The sequence below is a fragment of the Drosophila kikkawai genome, chromosome 2L (genome assembly GCF_030179895.1).
Source record: "Drosophila kikkawai strain 14028-0561.14 chromosome 2L, DkikHiC1v2, whole genome shotgun sequence".
NCBI lineage: Eukaryota > Metazoa > Arthropoda > Insecta > Diptera > Drosophilidae > Drosophila > Drosophila kikkawai.
The window spans coordinates 15,733,011-15,756,051 of NC_091728.1; the positions used below are offsets into that span (position 1 = coordinate 15,733,011).

Consider the following 23,041-nt stretch of genomic DNA (forward strand, 5'->3'; position numbering starts at 1 on the left):
TGGTCGTGATGCTGAAAGTTCTGTAATCCTCTGTCTCGGCCGACTGACAATAAATTGTCCCCTGCGAAATTGCATTGTAAATTCGCTTTTGATTGTTTTCCAGAGAAAAACACACAGAGAGAAGTTATTATGTAAATGTGAGGCAAAGGTTGCCGCTGGCTGCTGGCTGATTCATGCCCATAAATTGCATTGATTCTAAATTAATGTTGGTTTATTTTTGTCGTGATAAATGATAAGCACAATACCGGGGCAATTGTTATAAACAAGCCAAAGAAATGACTTCCAGGGAAGAGGAGTCACTTCGGGATGGGATCTTATCAGAAGGAAGCCATTAAGATCATCGTTGGCTTTGGTTCAAATTTTTGACATCGGCCCTTGTGAGCTCTACTATTAATAACACTTAACACCCATTGATAAATACGGTGGTGGGCTATAAATGCCCAAGGCCGCAAAACCAACAGCAATAACAAATCATCCGAAATCATCGCGGAAATTGCGGAAAATTGTCTCGCCCCGGCACGACGCCCACACACTTCATAAACTAAACTACTCAACTTTAGCCGGAGGCCGCCACAGAGAATATTTTCCATCATTATTACATTTTCACCAAGTGGCTTTTCTCTCTTTCTCAGAATTTCCTTGAAGCGTTTAAATCCTTGCGGGGCTTGGACTGGGCCTGAGGCTGGGGATGGAGGCTCTTAAGCAGTTTGCGGTTAGTTAGATAGAAAATGCGCTAGTTTGACATGACTTCTGCTCAGCCAAACGCAATAAAGAAATTCTTAGCCCATGAATCGTAAGTGTAATTGCTATTTTATCGGGGTAAAGTTGTCCAAGTCAGCGAACTGTGAAATTATTGCTCTCTCTGAAAGGGATAACATTAACAGGAAGAGTTAAATAAATCGTTTTATGACAGCTCCTAGGCTTGACTATATAAACTTTAAGCCATATTAATAAAGTCTAGTAAAAGTGATTTAATCAAAATTGAATAGAAAATAAAGTTTAAAGGATACGAAATGGGATTAACTATTATATTTAAAATGTTAAGCATTATATAATAAACATTTTCAGGCAAATATTTAATCACACAAACGTTGTGACAATAAGGAATTCTCTTGAAAATTTCATTTAAGCAGCTTGTCAAGCATTAATCAGGCAACATTGTGACTATTAATCAATGAATTCGCATAAATTATGAGTTGCTTAATCTTATTATAATATATATTATATTATATTTCTTTTTATATTCCCTGTCAATCCGATCTTCTCCGCTTGCATGTCACAAAAACTAAACTCCAAATTGGTAACAAGAATATGCCGTCATGCTTATAGACAGCTTTATATGTATATATATGTACTACCAAAACCCCATCCATGATAATTCCATTGTTTCCATGGGGAATTTCAGCGGAAACCGAGAAACCAGCGGCGCGTAAGTCAGGCAGTTGTGAATGCGATTTCAAATCGACGCTTAAATGCCATTCAAAACGAAAGCAAAAACAATAATAAAAACAATCAGAATAAGGCGGAGGGTGGGCCACGGGGCTGACAAGCGGACAAATGACAACAAATGAGCTTTTCGAGTGTTCTGCCCTCGGTTCTGGCCTTGTTGTTGCACTTGTTGTCCCGCCTCTGGACAAAGATGATAAATGAGGTGACGCCGGGAGAGAGACCTTTGTCTCAAAACAACAAACTCATCGCGAAAGCTAAATATCTAAGACAACAAATTGTACGGTTAAATGGCAGGTGATATGCACGAAGCCGAGGAAAAGTTCGCATTGAGGTGAAACCAATCAAAAGTTTAACAATTTAATTTTAGTCTGCAAGAAGGAGAACAACATATGGCTTAAAGGGAAATAATGGATATTAAATAGATTATGCATTCCAGCCAATTTGGTTGTTTAACTTTGGTGTAACACTATGGGAAAGTTCGGTCCAAGCTGGCAAAACTTTGCTATGACCTCAAAAACTAATCTAAAGTTCAGAAAACAATTATAAGTTGCATAATCGAGAACATAATGGTTTTAAGGCAATAAAAGTCAATGGGAAATATATTGAATAACGGATTAAAAATTATTTTTAGGAAAATTAATATTGGAAATATTCAACAAATAGATAAAATAGTACAGAAGAATTCTCCCATCACCTGTTAATGTTTGGTTTCTTATTTATAAATCCATATTTTTCTGGCATTACAACTAACAAATAGGTGAGTAAGCCAATAGAATAAACATTACATTAGTTTACACAAGTGATTTCTGAAAGCCCAATTGGTTTTCAGAAAAGACAAACACCTGTCTGTCATGTAATATCCAGCCCAGGTATCTTTGTTACCAACACAAAGTATCAACGGTAAAGTATCTGGAAAGCTTTCACTAAAATGCAGCAAGTGCTAAGCTGAGGGCCTTATCAAATTATCAGGGTGGACGTGTGAAATGCTATAGTAATATTGTAATTCACAGAGCCGAGATCCAACCGTAAAGCATTGCGTGTTTGCATTCGTAACCAACCGTAGTAATCCCCATTCTATCTCTGTCCGAGGCGCCTATTTAAATTAATAATGGCAGGAGGAGGAGGAGGACACCCTGACCACCGCCCTTCGTCGCCTCATCCGACTGTCATTAGCCGCAGCTTGGACACAGGATTCCCCGGTAAGCCCAGGGAGATGGAGCCAGGCCTAATTGTAGCAATTTGTGTAATCACATATCGGCATGTGCGCACTGGTATCACATTTCACAATGCCATAGATTACACCCTGGGATTTATTTCAGTAGGCAAATTAAATGTCCATAATTACTTTTGACCAATCAGATGTCAGCTAAATAAAGATGCATCATGGGTTAATTACATTCCTTGGAGGCATTCCTAATCAATTTTAATTAAGACATCTTTTGTTTGTGATTTTAAGGTAATAACTTGATTAAATCTTGGCTAATAATCCATCAAAGATAGTTTGATATAAGCTTATGGTAAATGTATTTAATTCTAAGAAAATATAATAATATCCAAGGCTGGTTTAATGTTAAATTCTAAATTTTTCAAGAATACAGGGTACTTTAAAATTATTCAGCAAGAGTTAAAGTTTAACCCTTTGATATATGTGGCTGTAATCATCATTGGCATTGGCTTAAAGATACAATAATATAATTTAAGGCTTTAGTACATTGCTCATACGCCATGTTAATAAATAAAATAAAATAATATAAAGGCATTCGTTGGCTGCATGACAAAGTCAATAAAGTCAAAGTCAAAGCCAAATCCTCGTTAGTTGTAACCAAGTGCCGGGCTTAAGCCTTATTCAATTTGGCCACTATCTCTTTTTTCTGAAGCGAAAAAAAAAAATAGAGCTGAGATCGGCGTTAAAGTGTAACACTCCATAAAGCAGATGCCCCGCCGGAACGTGACCACAATATAATTACCCGCAGCTCGGCGAGAGAGCCCAGCTCGCGCCACTTATTGGCCAGGTCTTCTCACAGTCCGTTTTTGTTGTTGTTGGTCTTTAAAAGCTAATTTACATGCCGGCTTCCAGTCTCTAGGCCGGCCAGCCGTCGAAAGTAAAAGTTTTTTAACACTTTTCAGTTTAGAAGTTGCTGCTGCTGCTGGCCGGCACGTGTGTGAGTCTCGGTTTCGGTCTGGGCCTTTGTGTTTGCCTTTCGCATTAGGCCAAAAGAGGATGATGTTGGCAGCTGCCAGTTGGCCTTCACTCGGGCATCGGCAATTGGCCGATCGTTACAGCATAGGTTTATGTTACATGTCACTCTCATTTCCCGTTTCTTTGGCTTATTTTGATAAGATCTTAGCGGTTGCTCTGTATGTGGGTCATATTTTGACTTGAGATTTTTTCGATAATTGTCGGCTTTTATTGGGTAATTATTTGTACATTTAATTGGGATTAGATGAGGTAATATTCAACTATTAATTCGGGCTTGAAAAAAGGTAGAGTCGATGGGAAATTAATACATGTGTATCATTTAGGTTAATAGGAAAAAAAGTATTATTTTCTAACCTAAATATATTTTATATTTATTTTATTTTTACATTTAATAACTAACGCTATATAAATCTTTCATTAATACAGGAGATATTCCCTATCCCTCTACTATTCCCCACTTAAAGTTCATAATAAACACCGAATTAATTTCCTCTTTCGACAAATGCTATAAGCAATGGTAATTCAACCCCAAAAAGCAACCCGTCTGCTCTGGTATATCCCGCCTTAAACCCTATCAAAACAGCAACAGTTTCGTTAGAGGCAAAAGCAAACAACAACAGCCAAAGGGAAAACACTGAAACACCACAAACCCAGAGCCCAGAGCCCAAAGTCCAGAACCCACAATTACATAACCAGGAATCCGCAAACTCATCCGACTTCCGACAATGGACCATGCCGAGTCAGGGGTTCCAGGACTAGGGCTAGGGCCAGGACCAGATTTCTGAAACCCGCTCACCGAGGCGTGCTCTTGACCAGTTAAAGCCGCTTTAAGCTCCCCCCGGTACCCGCTTTTGGGACCAGAAAAATATGTGCCAGTTCATATTCGGGCTTTGTCCACTCCTCACCATTTTTTCGATGAACTTCCTTGGGGACTAATTTTCCGATTTCACACACAATTTTACACACAAGTTTTCGCCAGTAAGTTTTGCCAGATTTTCTGCTGCTGCTCCTGTTGTTACCCATTTGACCTGCCACCGAAGTCAAGTCGAAGTTCGAAGCTCTGTTTCACTGTTTGTCCTGTCTGAGGTTTGTTGTCCTTACACAGTCTCCTGCCCTGCTCCTGCCCCCGAATGATTATGCTTATTGCAGCATCTGAAGCACGTATTATGACAGTTAGTTGTGGTCTGGAGTTCCAGGCCAAGTTTGTATGTTGTATTTGTGGCCTGTACGCTGATTGTTGGCTTTCAGTGTTAAAGACAGGGCTCTTAAAGGGGGCTATAAAGAATCGAATTTTTGTGGTTAAATTTTATAGATTTTTTTAAAGACCTTTTATGTACTATTTATTTGTATAGCCTTCACCCAATGTTCCATTTCGACTCCTAAGCTTCTTGAAACAATAACAAACCTAAAACGAGCTCCAATAAAATGGCTCCACCGGAAAAATAAACTTCCCAACGATCTAGTTCCAATAATTTCTGCCAAAGTTATGGCCCAAACTTTCTGGAATTACCTGGAGGAACACTTGTAAGTAAATGCTAGGCACGAGTTGAAGTTCTTTGCCGTTTGCATATGCCAAAAGTATATATTCGCCTTTATGGCCAGACGTGACTACTCGGCATAGTTATGGCGCAAAGTCTGGCGGAACTTTAAATTACAAAAATATATGTATTTTTATATATATTTCCGTTTTTTTTCAACATCAAATATCCTGGGGTGTTTGTATTGAAAATCTATAGAAAATACAAACGAAAAAATATTCTTGATGGCGGAGGGAGAAAAGTTTTGGCTAGGATTAAGCCACGTAAATGCTTGAATAATGTGAACAGATTTAACTTTTGCCATTGTGGAAAGTTTTGGAGGATGGAGGTCTGGAGGAAGGTAGTTCTCCGCTCTTCGACAGGTTAATAAAATGGCAAATTGAATGCCCTGCCAGTCGGTGGGCCCGATAAGCTGATAACAGCTGGAGACCTGATAACGATGATCATAATGTATCCGTTTTACCTTTACCGTGTCGCTTTTCGATTTATTTTTTGTTTTTGTTCCTCCTTTTTCCGGCTCTTTATCCTCTTTTGTGGGACTTCTTTCCTTTTGACCAAAGGCGACAATTTGTTGCCGTTTTTTACGACTGCCAAGTGGCGTTAAATTAACGGGGCGCAGAGTAAGGCAGGAAAAAAGGTGGAAAAGCATCTGCTTTTGCGACCCGCATTTTATTTTATGCCGTTTTGATTTTTCCCTTGCCTTCCAGCTCCTTTTTTTTACTTTTTTCTGTTCTGTTGTCGTAAGACTCCATTAAACAATTCAATTAAGCCGCCAGGGGAGGGAAGGGAGAGCTGTTGTCTTTAAAATGTCAAGCTGGACATAATGCGGGTGCAGGCAAAGGGGAGGCCACATCCTAGCGCCCTCTCCCATTGCCTGAATTAAAACATTTTATGCAAATTTTTTTAGCGCCACTTTCCGAGTTCTTCTCGCATTTTATTCAGCGACCTCTGGCTTCTGCTGTTTGCCAAACGCTTAAAGTATTTACTTTAATTTAATGGCTAAAACGAAAACAAGAAACTCTGCAATTAAAAATCGTCGACGCCTAAAAGCTGGCAACAGTCACAAAAAAATATATATATAAAAATAAGGAGAGGCAGAAACGGAAATTAAAATATTTCCGGTTTTCTGAAGAGTTTTTTTTGGAGAGCGAAAAAAAACAGGAAAGGCTTCCTACAACTGGCAGAAAATCCAACTGACTTGGGCCTTTGTTAATGCTAATTAAAGTTGAATTTTTCTTAGAGGCAAATTGGTGGAAGTTCAAGAGCCTTTGGTTGACCATAAAAATTTATGTAGTGTAAAGAAAGGGCTTTTGTAGGTATAAAAGGAAAAAATGGAATTAAACTTGTCTCTAAATTCAATAAAATTATATTTAAAGAGTTAATTTGTATATTCTTAAAAAGGTGTTAGAGGCTTTAAAAATTTAGTACAAGAAAACAATAAAGGATGCTGTTTGAGGCACCATTGTCACTTGTTTTTCTTTATTTTTATATTTAAATTGTATTTTTTTTAAAGCCTTAAGTTTCTCTCTCCTATTTAATTCCTATTTATCTCTTGCCTTTATTGATGACTTCTGATCTAAAATTTAGCATTATGGATGATGGCTTTCTGGCTCTTGTCATTGCATATAAATGCCTGATAAATAGTTGCCGCCGTTTTAGGGGGCATGGCCATGCGCCGTAAAATTGCAACAACGCTGCGTATACGCAACGTCCCGAAGCGCAGATGGGTGAAGACACCCAGACACAAGTTGGCCAAGAAAGTTATGACAAGGATTTATGAAGTATGCATTAAAAATGAGCAGCTATTTGCCGTTTTGCTTAAAGTTGCTTAAAGCTTTAAGCCGGGGAAAAAAGTATAATAAAAAAGACTGGAAAAAGGGTCGCAAAAATCTCAGCCAGCTTCGCCTTGAAGACGTTTGCCATTCCCACGCGGATCGGATGGTAGAGAAACAGCAAGAGAAACATTGTCGTGTGTGCATATGTCTGTCTGTCTGTCTGTTGCTTGTTTGTTTGCCGCTTGTTGTTTGTCCCGTTTTGTTTGCATACAAATTCTTCAGACGACAGCCGGAGATGCCGCCACATGTGTTTGCAGAGGCAACAGGCAACCTGCGCACAAGGAGTTGAGTTGAGTTGTCTCCCGGGCTGGATCGGGTGGGTCTCCCAGCGGAGTGTTCCTGCTACGTGCTGCCACCTTAACTGTGCATATAAAAATTCGCATATAAATCAGCGACACAGTCGCCCTTTTCCTTATCCTCCATGCAGTGTCTGTGTGCCATCTGTAAACATATCGTTATTTATCCATTTACCCCGTTCCACGTGACGGCTTTTAGTGTAACAATATGTGGGTTTTCCCTGGCTTGCACAGGATGCGAGTTAATAGGAGCACATGATGTGGTGGTTGTGGTGGTCCCAGAACGGAGACTGACACTGACTGGTCGAAAGTCAATCAGTTTCTAAGGAATTGTTTGAATTACACAGAGGGGACAGCCAACGGGATATTACGTTCTAAGGCGACAACTGGTAGGGACTAGGTTAAAGCAGTGGATTTTATATAAAAATTCAAAGATAGTTTTAGGTTTTATAATATTTAAATATAGTCTTGCTTATATTTTAAAAATGTTTGTAAAAGATTAAAAAATATTTCGAAATATAACATATTTTCCCAATTTTATTTTCTTTAAATTCCTTATTTTATTTTGTTAACAGAGTAAAGCTTGGGAATTACCAGTATCCAAGTTCCCGCTTATATATGCACCCCATTTTTTTTATTGTATTTAATATTCCCCTCCAACGACTAAATGCATTTTCCTATTTATAAGCAGCTTCCGTTTTGCACGTTTCCCCACCTGATGACAGCTTCCACTTGGCCCAGTAACCTGTCCCATTTAAGCCATTCTCGAAACTATTATAAAGACACTCTCTTTTTTTTTGGCGCACTTCACATGAATATAAATGCAGTGCTTCGCCCGCATTTACTGCTTATTTTTCCAGCTCTCATTATCTGTATTTTTATATACACACACACCCACAAAACACATGATGAGCTCGATTTTCTTTTCATTTTCGTAATAGCGCTCTGACAATTTTCATGCGAACTGGCAACAATTTTTCACCGTCAGGCGGCTGCGGCAGCAAATCCGACGACGAAGGATGCAGGGACCTTATGCAAGGATCCGCAGCAAGGGCAGGAACTTGAGAGCAGGAAACAGGAAGAGCAGCGTATCCCCAGCATCTCTGGCTTTCCACCATCCTCTTCTGGCTACGTGACGTCTTTCTCTCGAGACGTCACAAGATTTATTGTATGCAGGTTATGTATGCTTTGCCAGGGTGTAAATATGCAAATCGGTTTCTTTTTTCTTTCTTTCTTTTTTTTTTTGTGGCACTCTGACGACTTTTTCACAGCAACTGAAATGTGCTTAAAATTTGCAAAATTGTAGTTCATTTTTATATGCTGTCGAATTTTGTGCTTTCCCCCTTTTCACCTTGGCAATTGTCCTGGGGCCACAGGATGGCAGCTGCACACGGAATACCAACAGGGTTTTTTCCCCCTACGACTTAGTTTGATTTGGCTCGGCCAGATTTCCCTCAACTACACTCGACGAGGGGGAGTCCCCGGAATGCATCCATTTCTCATTGTACTCCTCCTGTTGTAGCTTCTGTTTGTCTTTCGGTTTGTTTTTCCACTCCTAACAAGGCTTTGAGTGCCATTTTCTGGTTTGACTTTTGGTTTATGGTCGAGCACCATTTTCAGGTTCATAAAAACGAGGCTGTTAAAAAGGAACAAGGAGCCTTCTTTTTAGGCCTCTTTATCCTTAATACTCTTTGTCTTTTTTTTGGGTGGACAACCTTAGTTTTTTTTCAGGGATTTTCAGGTTACTTAAAGGTGTTAAAAAATATACTATGCATGGGTTTATTTAGTTTTCACTTCCATAGTGATTTTTCTGCTTGTTATAGTTCTCGTTAAAGGAAAAAATAAGTTCCGTTTTAGTACTCTCTTAATCCAATTAATTAAATTGAAAGAAATTCGAAAAATAAATTAAATCAATAAGAAATCATTAAATCCAGCAAGGTAAGTGCATTTTTATGTTCAACTCTTCCCTCTTTAATCTTCACAGGTATTTCTTACGAATTAAAACCTTTTATGGCCATCCGTGGCCGTGTCCCACTTAATTGAAAATTAAAAAGGTTGCACATAAAAAATTAAAATTAATTTCGTGCCGTTTGGCCAAAATCAATTTGACCCTATTTTTCAGGCAGAAAGAGTTAGGGGCTTTGGGCCTAACTCCTATTTAATTCGAGTCCTGAAATCCTCATTTAAGCAGGCTCGCTTTTAAAAATGCATACTAGGCCTCACTCCGCTCTTTTGTGGCCGGGAATCTTTCCAACTTTTTATGCTGGGACAGCGCTGAACTTGAACGTGGCAACAAGGGGGAAAATCCCAGGGGGGAGGGCATGTAAAATGGCCAGCGAAAATTGCAGCTGCCAAGCAAACACATGGAAAAACCACAGCAGCCACTTCCGCGAGTGCCAGTGCCGGGGAAGCCCCGGGATTCCGCAGCCTGCCCGCCTTCCTTCCTTCCCTCATGATGATGCCTCATTTGGCGGCTCGTTGTGGCACAGAGCGTCAGAAAAAAAACAATAAATAATTGGGAGATTCGACTAGAGGATACTCTCTGTTTTAAGATATTTAACAACATTTTAATTAGCTTTAAAAATATAAAATAAAATAATTAAGAAAGGTTTTACTCGACATTTCTAAAAGTAATCTTGTTAGTCTACAATGTACAAGAAATAAAAGAGTCTTAATCTTTGAGATATATTTTGAGTTTTTTTTTATATAAACCTTAAAAAAATACCCCTGGTAAGTATAATATAATTTTTGATAATATCCCAAGAATTTTATTTATATTAATTATTTAAAACTTATAAATTAATATTTTTCCAGCACAGCTTGTTCATAGACCAGTAATTCCCCTTAATTTTCCTGACTGAAACAACAACGGCAGAGTTAGCAAAAATGTTTAAACAGCTGGTAAAAGACAAAGGACAAAAAGGACATGGCCACATACACACTAACACACTCAAATACCCATATATGGGGCTGGGGGTAAACGTGAAACGCGAACAAACCGTCGGGAACACAAAATCTGACGCCTAAACGCAGCTTAGCGATTAAAGCGCTTTTCAAATTTTGCCTCTGGGGGATTTTTAAGCGAGCCAAGCTGGCTAACATTTTGTTATTCCGCTCTCTCCCACCACCACCACCACCACCGTCCGCCCGTCCTGGCCATGTTTGCTTTGGCTTGAAGCGCACTTGGGGCCATGCGAGGAGTAGTGTTAATTTCCCTATAAACTGCAGCGACAAGTTTATTTTCGGTTCGTTGTTTTCGCTTCTACCACTACTGCATGCTTTGAGGCGTCTCTGCGGTTTGTGATGGCCAATTCCCTCTTCTTTGGGAATAGCAAAAGAGCAGATACAAGTAGATGGAAAATAGAGCATGAGAGTAAACTAATTGAGGTGTCAAAGAGTTTATAATTTATTTAGTTTAAATATATTTATTCGGCGTAGAAAGGGGAAAAGTTAAGTGCTTAAATTTAATTCTTCTTCCCTTGTTTTTGTTCAACATTCAATTTGTGATTTTTTTCGTCAAACCTGAAGGAAATTTTCAATATTCTTTCTCAGCTATGAACAGAAAACTAACTAGAAAAAAATTGCTCAGAAGTTGTAAATTCCTTGCCCCTCAAACCGAAAGGATGTCACAGTCACAGCTTGCGACACATAGCCAATGTTGTTGCTAAATTGTTAAATAAATCAAAATCCGGAATCACAGAGAGAGAGAGAGAACCTCAAGCCGAAATGGCGCGACAAGTGCCAATTGCAAGGACATCCCCAGGATCGGATAGGAGGAGGCAATGACTGTTATTGATGTGCTTTTAATTGAGGCTTGTGTGTGTGTCTGTCAGTGTCTGAAATATGGAATGTGTGTGTCATCCTGTTGCCTGTCCAATCACTTGGCTCATAACGGAATTTTATTAGTTTTTTCCCCCAGAATTCAACACTTACCGGCGACAGTAGCCAACGACGTGTGGGCCATGCAAATGGTCAGGACCAAAACTGTCAGGAGGCTGATGGGGTCCCACCTCCGACGGCCCCGTCTCTGCTGGTTATTATTGCATTTTTTCCTGGACATCTGCAGCAAGTCTGTGCTCAGCTGGGAGTTCTCTGAATGCTTTTCTGAATGCTTCCCTGTTCTGTGCATTTCTGTAGCTGAAAATAGGAAATGGAAAGCGGAAAATTAGCCATAAAAGTACTGTTGGGAAAAATCTTTAAGTTTTTATTGATTTCCTTTCTTCTAATTTATGCGCAAAGTCTGCTACATCAGCCGAAAAAAAACTTTGAAAATTAAAAAATATGTCACGGAAAAAGTTTGAGCAAGAAAAGCGAGTAAAAGGAAAGGGTTCAAGAGGGTCAAGGCGAGCTGTAACTAAAAGTAATAATTGAAAAAAAAAATCTGGAAAATTCTGTTGAAAAATACTTAAAGACACACTGTTTTTTTTTAAATGCAAATTTAATAAAATTATTACGTGTTGGGTGTGATATACATATATATTAAGCCATATTTTAACCTAGCTTCTCTTTGCTTTTAAATTATAATAAATTAAGTGTTTTCAAACAAAACAAAAATTATCCAAAAATAAAGCACGAAGAGACAATTAATTTAAATGATTCAAGCTTCAGCCAGTCGAAACCAAAATAATTTGCATTTATTAAGTTTTCGCAAGCGAATGAATACACGTTCGTTCTCCCAAACACAATAAAGATGTTAAGCATTTTGTGTTAAGTGATTTATGTCAAATATGCCATGAATATTTCATGTCAACATAATTTGGTTAACGGTTAACATATTATTGGTAGTAACGCGGGGAATGCGAGATGCTTAATTCGATAAAGCGCCAGCTTTCGATCGCATAAAATTACCTCTTGTCGTCTGACAAGGGGCGGGTTCTTTATGTAAATTCACAAATTGTCCAGTTGAAAGATAGTTATACATATATATAATAAAGCTATTAGCAGACGGATGAAACTGTAAAACGAATAGAACAATGCAAAATATTGTACAATTTGAGGCAAATTAAACATTAATTAGTGTGGCGTGTGCATAAAAGTTAATTAATGATTTTTTACGCCCTAGGTGTTAATAATTAATGAGCATGAGTAGCGTTTTTGCTATCTCTTCTCTCTCCTCCCTGCTGTGTCTGGGGCTGGGTTGTTGATTTACAGATAATTAAGCGGATTGCAAATAATATGCACAATAAATAAATAAATAATCAATCAGTTGGCGGGCATCAGTATGTGGGAATATTTTTTAAATATTTGTGGAGCACTATTTTTTCTGAAAAATCTATAAAAGTAAATCTCCCTTTAATGTAGATCACAGTTTCCTTGATTTTTAGGTGTCAGTTGGATTTATATGTATATTTATTTAATTTCTCAGTTCAGCTTGTCTCGGGTTACATAACAGTTCCCTTTCTTCCAAAATTGGTATTTATTTTTTTTTATTTTATTTTCTTTTTTTCAAAAAGTAATAAAAAAATAGAGTAAATAACTAAATATGTCTAATAACTATGGTAAGTTATGGTAATACATTCCCCCAATAGTATAGAAAATGGTTTGTTTTTTTCTAGGACCTGGACCTGGCGCTTATATGCTGCCCAGCAGCTTTGGTCAAAAAGGACCACAGTACTCTTTTGGCCAAAGGACTGGCCGTAACAGGCACGAGAAAGTTGGTCCTGGACCGGCAGCCTACCGAATTGATAAGGTAACCCGATTCGGCAAGTCAGAGGGCCTGCAGTTCTCCATGTTGGACAGGAGTCCCCTCAAGAAACACATACCCATCAAGTTTCATTGATGTTAAACTCAAAAATTCCCTTAAATGTTGGTAATCAGGATCTTGAAGGGATATCTAGAGATTTAGATTATTTTGTGAGATTCTGCATGCGCCCAAGTGACTGTCAAATAAATTAAAGCAGACTTAGAATGAAGAGATTAACCCTTTGTCGAAAGATACACTGATTTGTTGTAATGAATCTCTTCTTGCATTGACACACAATTTACCTCTGAATGGATGCCATGGAAACTGGGAATAACTCATCGCTGTTTCCCTTTGGCTCTGCAATTAATTCGATGACGCATTCAAATGCACATATCGATGGCAGGAGGTGGGAATAATCATGGACTTTGTGGTGTGTCGAGTATTGATACACAATGCGGCGACAACCACTTGTTGGCCCTGCAGAAAGCCTTTTTGGCTCAGGAAGGACGTCCTCCATATCGAGGGCTTAGAGAGGGCTCTTCAGTGGGCTTTGTGAATGCAGGACTGGACTGGAGTACGTGGCTCTGTAATGAAGCCGCCGGTGGCGAGCAGCAGCTCTCTTAAGTAACTCACTTCGTTGACCCAAGGAGGAGCAGCAGCAACAGCTTCTGGCATCTCTAAGCGAAAGCCTGTTATTTTCCCCGCTGCTTGTAATAATCACACAGTAAACAGGCACTGGTCAGCAGACGCGACTCGGGAATGGAATGAGAATGGGGTACACAGAGGAAAAATGTACTTAAATTTTACACTTTTCACAAAATAAGAGTAAGAGATTTTTTTATTTCTGGCTAAAAAAAACTTCTAAGAGCATAGATTGCATCTCAAACAAATCTTAAGAATTAAACTAATATAATAAACAAATAAACTTCTTAACAGGAATTAATAAAAAAAAAAGAAATGAAAAACTAAATTTGGAAAGCAGCATCAAGAATATATATGGTTTATGGGGTCACTTCTAGGGTATCTTCTTCTTTTATATATTTACTTTTATTTATTTCTTGGTGCTCTTCTTTTTCCCCAGTGCCCTGGACTTCATCGTGAGAATGGGCAACAGAAAACCAAAGAAAGGAAAGGGCTTTGGACTAACTGAGACTGCCATCCAGGGATCCCTTGGCCCTTTCCACCACCCCCTCCCCGGGTTCAGTTGTAATTGCAACGTCAACGTAAATGCAAGGCACTGGGCACAAGGCACTGGCAGTGGCGACTCAGGAATTTCACGGATGTGCGATGTGCGTGCATTTTGCAGATGCCCTCAGTCCAAGTCCCAGTCCCAGTCCCCATCCCTGCTCTGCCCTCCCCTCTATTCCCGCGCAGACTGACCACTGAGCTGGACATCACGTATTCGCACAGACACACAGGAAGGAACGCGGGCATTTGATTGCATTTTCGCTGCAGGATTGGGTGGAGTTTTTGGAGGAGCAAGGCAGGGAAACTTGGGGAACTTCGGGAACACTGCCCCTTTTTCCGCCCGAAGATTTATCTGTGCGCGTTTATTTTAATGTTACGTTCTGGCATCTTTGCTCATTTTTGCCTCTCTGGCTTCGGTTTTGTACTCTTTTTTGGGAAAGGTATCTTGACTTTTTTTTTTTGAAATTTCAGGTCTATATTGTATAATCAAAACAATCCTTTAGTAATAAATAATATTGCTTTGTTATATATTTTTAAAATAATTTCCTAATCCATGGCTTACAAGAAATATCATAAGCTAACCATCCAAAGCTAAGCATCCACAAATTAAATATCTTTAAAGTACCCTTTAATATGTATTCATATATTTTTTAAACACTAATAAATCCAAATTTCAAAGAGCTTCCTTCCATCTAATCACCGCCAGAGTAATGTAGAGTAATGGCCGACATCTTGTTTTGTTCATGCCTTGGTTAAGCAGCCTCTTTCAATGCATTGGCCACTGGGATGTCTTTGTCTTTATGGAGCCGTAGCCAGGCTCCGTAGCCACATCATCATCTCGGGCATCCTCGTCCTCATCCCCATTCCCACTGCCATCCTGCATCCTCGATGGCGTGCCATTCCTTAACGTGGTACGTTGACCGCTCGGAATGTTGATTCATCTTCTTCTGGGTTATAACTGCTGCCTGCTCCTCTTCTTTTCTTTAACAACTCCACTTGCTCTTTTATGTCAATCAGCAGCTTGGCATGCTCGGCCAGGCTCCATCTCCAGCTCCTTGGCTGCCATCTCCTCGTTTATGGGCCATCATCGTCATCGTCATCGCGTTGGCTGCATTGGCTGCATCTATTTTTAGTGGTGCTCGTGCTCTATTCTATTCCTGACTCGTTCAGTATGTTAGATCCCCATGTTGGGCTCTCTCTCTCTCTCTATTATCCCCATAATAAGCGAAAATTGCCCTTAAGTGGCCAGCGTATAATGCATTCCCTTTATTTTTAGCACGATCTTGGGCTGTCGTCGGGTCTGTCTGCTTGGCCAGTTACATGAATAATTGCCAGTTAGGTTCGCAGCTCCGCATGATCGGAGTGGATAATTGTAAATGGGCATAGAACTTAATTGCATTTAAATGCAGGGGCGGGTGTGGCCACTGCTAGTGCTACTGCCACTGAAATGTAGCCTAAGAAATTCTAAATAAAATTCTGGGAAAGCATATTTTAAATATAAATTGTAAAAATCGAGGTTTTACCAATTTCTTTTTTTTGTCATTTTAAGCCTTAAGTTAATTCTTTTTAAATTTCAACTTTTGGATACATTTATTATTTATGTAAAAAATATATCATAATCAATATCATTACTTCCAAGTACTCCCATGCAAACCCATGCAAAAACCTTAAACGATTTCCCAAACCCTTCTCATCTATCAAGGTATTTTGTCGGCCAACTGCCATTAGCAATTCAGGCAATCAATGAAACCTTTTCGGCAAAACCACAAAACATATATATTCGTAACAAAAGCTATACATTGTGGGTAATGTTAATTTGACAGCCGTCGGCAATTGGTTTCCATCGAACTGACAAACACACGCAGGCTGATTGAAGGGTCATCGCAGGGTTGAATAGGAGGAAGTCGAGGAAGTCGCCGAGCTGACCTCACACGCACTCATTGGCTTTATTTATTCTATTTCCGATTTTAATTGATAATACGGGGCAGCTGAGCAGGTTATTGCTGATTCGAATTGCTGTTGTCTTTTGTGTGTAACCTCCCCTTGATTAGCCATAATCGACCCTGTTCCATGCACGTGACTTGTTTAAGTGATTGCTAAAAAATATTTTTCGCTTATTTAATGTGTTTGTGTATTTTGCCAAAATTGGGGAAATTGTCCGCCTATATAGTATATATCTAATTCGAATAAAACTATTTATTTGTTATGCTTTTAATTTCAGGGCTGACCCAATTTTTTTTGCCAGAAACAGAAACATCGAGAGCCCCGATAATTGAGTTTATTTTCGCAATATTCGCTTGGCCATAACATTTGGTGGTTACCTTAACTCTACTCAGCCAAAATAATAACCATAAAGCCCCTGCTGTAAGTCATCGGCTGTCCAGCTTAAACTAAGCCATCGCATCAAAACTTTTCAAGAATTTAAGACCCATTTAATGTGAGTCAAAAAGTCAATAAACCCAAGCGCGCGTCTTCGCCTTCCTGCTGTTCAGCAAAAAAAAATATATATATAAAGAAAAAAAAAAGAAAAAGCCAAAAACAAGATGAGAAAACAAAAGTGGAGCAACAAAAACCTGTCACGTACAACAAAAGTGCATTCACATTTTGAAAGTCAAAGCGGGATGGCGAACTTTTAATGTATCATCGTCGATGGGGAGCAGCATCCCTGTTGCGTCGACAGATACACTCTGGGAAAAGGTAAAAATTTCTAGATTACATCGGTTTTTGAAATCCAATTTGTATCTCTATATGTACTTTAAAAATACTTTAATTATAATTGAAAAAAATTAAATTGCTTAAATATTTTAAACGTTAGGTTTTTCGATATTTTAAGATCAATATATTACTATATTTTTAAAATGACATTTAGCAGGGTATTTTTTAAAGGTATTAAATCGAACCTTTCTTCTCGATGTACTTTGCTAATCAGCATAGGAAACCTTGAACCTCTCTTTATTTATATTAAAAAAAATAGACGATATCCCACCTAAGATCGACTGCCAATTTAACTCCAGTGTATAGATACATTTCTATCTTAAAGCTGTATGCCCGCAACAACTTTCCTTGTTGGCCAAAGACAAATTCAGTCAATTACTTCATTATGCGTTGAGGTTTTTGGGTTCGTCTGGCTGCCTCCAGTCTTGTGTTCCCTACCTCCAACCTCCTGTCTCCCTCTCTGAATTGAATTCCGTCTCCTTGGGGAGGTGGAGGAAGCCAGCAAGGAAAAGGTCCTTTCTCGGCTGTCTGCCTGCTGTCGTCTGTCATCAGGTGAAAGGCAAATAAAACGTCAATTTGTATCGCCAGTTGTGTCCTTTTCTTATTATTCATATGCATATTACACACATTCGGAATTTATTCATGCCTTCGCCCGCCGCCCCCCTGGCAACCTTTTTATGTCAATAATCATTTACATGTTTATCTAATTTGGCCGGGATTTTTCGTCCGTCTCTGTCTCTGTCGCAGTTTCAACTTGAACTTGGAGTGAAATTCACTTATTGCCACGCAAAAGTGGGCCACGACACAGATATATACACCGATCTCTCAGATACAAATCGTTTCCTCTGCCAATAAAAAACAACAAAAAACGAGTTGGTGCAGGGGGAAGTTGTAAAGCGGCCGAAAAAAAAAGAAATATTAAAACCGAGCCAATGCCAATGAAACGAGCAACTTTGTCGGTGTGTTGGCCGCCTGTCATCGCAAGTGTTGTGGCAGCAATTATTGCTGTTTCCGTATGCGAATTTTCATTTTGACAGGCCCGAAAGGCACACAGAAACTGCACGTCGCATAGAGGATATATCCTGAATTATTCTTGGTTCGCTGACTGCACACACTGCCTGAAATCGATAAAGTTTCGTAGGGGAAACACTGACTCATAAATACATAGAAACAAGGGAGATATTAATGGAGACTTTGTAAATAAAAACTGGGACATTTTCTTGTGACTATATAACTTTTAAGATTATATAGGCTTATAAAACAGATTAATATTTTAAATAAATCAAAAGCAACCTTTAAATTTTGTAGATAATAAATACATATATGAAAAATTTAGTCTTAACAGAACCTAATTCTAAAATTCTTTCACCCCCAACTAGTGTATATTTAGTATATATTTTATTTAATCAGATACAGTGCCTCCAAATGAAGAACTCAACTAACCCAAGTAACTACCCTTTTATCCGAAGACAATAACTCTATCGCGGGCAGCGCGTGTGTCTGTGTCAGCGCCACGTTACGTTCTTGACATTTTGTTTAAAATGTTTGCTCTGCATTTTGGCGACTAGCCGCAGCTCCGGTTCAGCTTTCAGCTTCGACGGGTTCTAATAGCCACGAAGAAGGGCTGCCAGCGAAATCCGTGGGTCGTTCACCGGGAAATGCCTTTCGGGGCGGACTGTCTAAACGCCTTTGAATTTTGCGCTGATTTGACACAAAAATTTGACGTAAAGTAGTTGACGCTCAGCCGCTTTGTAGTCAAAATGCAAATTGTGCATGAATATTTACCCCCCCTTCCGCTGAGAAAAGGTTTTTGTTTACGCTTGTTTTGCTATAACTACAATTTGGGGAATACACTTGGGGGGGGGGTAGAGGTAAAGTTTTCCGGCTCCTTTGGGTATTTTCTGTTATAAATTTCGTATCCAGCAGATACTTACAACAGTTTTGTGGCACTTTGCCTACATGTGGATGCCATGGCAACAGGAACACACTCCAAGAGGGGCAGAGTGTGGGTAAAAAGGCCACCGAAAATCAACAACTTGTATTGCAGAGAGCTCGCCTTACTTGGCCAGAAGTTTTAGGCAGGGAAAACTTTACTGCAAGTAATGATTGTCAAAAGAATTCGATACAAGGAAGGACTTTTAACTTACAGACCAAAAATTGTTGCCCTCAAAATAGTTGATTAATTTGTTTGTTATTGATAATAATAAGTAAGAAAAGCTTATGGCTTTTAACTAGTTTAACTTTTAAATTCCGGCAGTACGCCTTAGAGGAAAGAGCTATTATTTGTAAACAAATCTTTCAAATTTTCTTTAAAAATAAACTAAAAATGCTTCCGTAACTATCCAACTTTTTCTGAACAGCCTTTCCCACACCTGACGCTGGAATCCACACAGATCTATCTTATTATATCTTATTACACATCCTCCTTTCCCCCATATAACTCACTTCTTGCCCTGACATTGATTAACCAAAATATCACGCCTGGGCGCTAATTGAACATTTAGCTTAATGGGAAAACATAAATTGCCGAATATGTTTAGCACAAGGCGAAGCCCTCATAAAGTCGAGACGAAACCAGGTTCCTCCAGAGCCGCCCGGTGTTATTTGTGTTTTTATAGTGCCAGTGATTAATGCTCGCAATAAATAGTATAGGCCAGCACAGAGAACTGCAAAAAAAAAAAAACCCGAATCTATATACGGATGAGTCAAGTGGGGCTGGACAAACACACAGCCGATCGATATTCAATATCATTTCATTTCACAATGAGGCCGCAACATGCAAAATCATTTTTAAGCGCATTTCGGAATTGTTGAGGGCACCCGGCTGGGCTTTTTAAATATTTTGAAAATTAATTAAAACTACACGTACGTGGCGAAGGCTGCCCGGGGCGCCTTTTATTGGAATATTTCTGTTCAATGGCGGCCACAAAACACAGTCACGTGTGATTAGATGCGCATTTTTCGGCCAGAGATGATCTAAGCTGACAAAATTTCCAAAAATAATAAAGTATGCCCCATCTTATTCTGGTCGATGTTATTATTATGATTTTCGTTTGAGCAGAAATATGGGTAAACAGGTTCCAACAGAAACAATATAAACAAAGCCACGGCTCGAGTCACTTGTGAATATGTTTACGAATTTCAAGCGAAACGAAATGAATCTTTTGTAAGAGTTGCAGAATTTTTTTCATCTGCTACTAAGGGTTTCCCGCCAGACTCTCTCTTCAAAGAAAAAAAATAATATTCAAGATGCGTCAGCCACAAAATACTTCAAGTGGCGACCGGAAATTGGATGGTTAAGTCATCAGCGAAACAATAATAACTTAGTTTCGCTAATTGTTTACCTTGTTGAGTGGCAGCTTGTTTCAAAATGGCACTTTTAATATGCGTTAAATATATATAACAACAGTAAGGCAAGCCAATAAGGTAATAAATTAAATGTTTTTGAAGTTATTCATTGAATTTATGTTTGTTTTCTTTTCATTAAAAGTTTTGTATTTATTTATTTATACTTTGCTGGGCCCGGCAGTGACCAAAAAAAAAAATTTTATATATATTTCACCTTTATTGGGTTTAAGCAAACATATTCATGAAGTTCAAGTGAATCAAGCAGTTGGGGTTTTTTGTCAAAGTCAGAAGTGACGTAGGGAAAAAAATTTAATACGAATACGAATAGGGGGCGGTCGTTTCCTGGTAACCAATGTGCAACAAATTAATTGATTTAATATTTAGTGAGCGAAAAAATGGCCGAGAGCGAATCAATTTTTCGCCTATTTATTCATGGGGATTAAATGCTCATAACTCGTTTATGTTTTCACTTTTTATGAGATGAGCAATTAAAGGAAAATTACATGTGAGCAGCTAAAGCTAATTTCTGCAGGTTTTACTGCTGTACATACTCTGCTTTTTTTTGTTTTTTAAGCCACTCTACGTAAGAGGTCTGGGCTTCGGTTTCGGTTTTGGTTTTCAAAAGTGCCCATTACTTAGCCATGCAGACGGTGTTGCCGTAGCCACGCAATTTGTGCAAAAAGCTGGAAGCGACTGACAACGACGACCAATTCAAATTCAACTCATCTGGCATTTCATTCATAAAAATTCACAAATATATTTATTTTTGAAGATGTGTACGAGTTGGATTTTGGCTTCAATTTTATCGCTCGTCTGCACTACTTTAAATGGGTCCACGTGCCGGGTTCGTGGGCGCGGAGTGGCGCGGAGTGGCGCGGCGCTGCCCGGCTGTCGAGGGTTAAGCGTTGTTAAAATGCGTTTAATGATTTTTTGCATTTAGCCACTTTGGCTCTGTGGTCTTTGCTTTGTCTTGGCCGCTTTTGCAAGCCATTTTTGCACTGCTGTGTTTGATTTGTTTGGCTCGCCTGCCTTTTACTTGCCACCTTCTTTATTTATTATGAATATTTTCTGTTTGTTTTTCAGTCTAAACTGGCCAGCAGGAAGTTCCAGCCATAAGCGGGGGTTCTCAGAGAAATATATTTGATATATATTCTTGGCAATACACTAGGAAATATATCTAACTTAAAACAGACAACGTTAAATAAATATAAATCAACTGAAATAAACAAACTTAATAGATACATTAAAGCTCTTCGGGTAGAACGTCAAGAGTGACCTCATTTCAGGCCATAAGGTATAAATCATACTCCAAATTCATTATATTTTGCTGTGAGGCGTTTGGCACACGTGAAAGATATATACTGTCGCGTTGAGGCGAGAAAACACATCGCTGAACTATCATCAACACGCGACATTGTCCGAGCATATTGCTTAATCTCACGTAACAGAAATTATTCTATAATAATTCTCGGAGCTACGCGGTCGGACAAAAGATTTCGCATGCATTTAGATGTCTGATTTATATTTATTTGTGTGTATATGCTATATGCCACTTGAGCAACTCATCTAAATGGGCCATCCTTAACCTTGAACCTCGGACAAACGCGGACAGAGTTAATAATTTAAATCAACTAATTGCGGCGCCTGACAAGCTGCGAAAATTTTCTATAACCGCGAAGAGGCTTCGCTTAATTTGCAAAGAATCCCCAATGAATGTGCCAAAAATTGAGGAAAAAGATTTCAGATTTCAATACAATAGCTGTCGGAATTAACACGCCATTATAGAGAAGCTGTCAAAAGGAAAAAAAAAAAGAGGAGAAAAACCCACAAGAAAAGTTCACAAGCCACGGCTAAAAAGGCAGACACGCGTGGCTCGCCATTTGTTTATTGTTGATTTAGTTGTTGCATCTGTATATAGTAGTTGGATATAGCCCGGCAACAATGCCATTAAGCTTAATGTTTATTATCTATACAACAAGCCTACATGGAAACATGAAACAACGAACGGTCGGTCGGGAAAAAATTGTGACAAGTAAGTAGCAATGAACCTTGTAAGGTCTGGGCTGCTGTGCCGCCGAATGGCATTATTCCATCTGCCCCACACATCGTTGCTATATAGCAATGGCAACGGCAACGACAACGGCAACGGCAGGCGGCAAGTCTCATAAATTTTGAATACATTTCAAACACTTGTAATCGTAAAAATCAGCATTTAGACGACACTCAAAAATGCAGACAGTTTTTTCTTATATTTTTATAGACACGACACATAACACACTGAAATAAAGAGCAAAATGTGATAATAGACGAGCTTCCAAGAGCTTGTCAGGTGTAGATATATATATATCGAACAGGTAACTGAACTATGTTTACAAAGCGAAACAATCTCGGAGGGAGACACTACTTTGAAACACCTTTTAAAGACCAATTAACCAGAAGTATTGTGTAAACAGATACTTCAAAGGAACCAGTGGTGATTATAGGTGGAGTGTTTCATACAAGACTATTTTATTATAAGTATGTTTTTATTTAAAACAATCTTTTCTAATTTTTTTTGAATTATTTCCACAACCCTATGTTCACCCCCATAAATATACACAAGTTTTGGCGCATTTTTCCCCCTTTTTCTTTGCAGACTGAAAATCACCAAGCTAAAGCCAAACAAATTTGAAATTTCTTGTTCAATAATTTCACTCTTGGCAACCGACAGTCAACAACTTGTGTATTAGTTTCGTTGTTATTGTAATTTATGACAAGTGTCTCCTAGTTTGTTGTAACTAACACCCGTA

At 38.8% G+C, this 23,041-nt stretch overlaps 2 protein-coding genes across 2 annotated transcripts in view; one reads left to right on the plus strand and one right to left on the minus strand.

The window, feature by feature from the left end:
- Window positions 1-23,041, minus strand: part of LOC108077232 (uncharacterized) — a 29,210-nt gene that overhangs the window by 6,066 nt on the left and 103 nt on the right. The window contains exon 2 of the mRNA XM_017170490.3: window positions 11,252-11,455. Within this exon, the coding sequence (XP_017025979.1) occupies window positions 11,252-11,447 (196 nt within the window). The 5' untranslated portion in view covers window positions 11,448-11,455. The remainder of the gene's footprint in view (window positions 1-11,251; window positions 11,456-23,041) is intronic.
- Window positions 12,657-13,230, plus strand: LOC108077233 (protein CIMAP1D). The gene is made up of 2 exons (XM_017170491.2): window positions 12,657-12,816; window positions 12,874-13,230. The coding sequence occupies exons 1-2, from the start codon at window positions 12,801-12,803 to the stop codon at window positions 13,095-13,097; spliced, it is 240 nt and encodes a 79-aa protein (XP_017025980.1). The 5' UTR covers window positions 12,657-12,800; the 3' UTR covers window positions 13,098-13,230.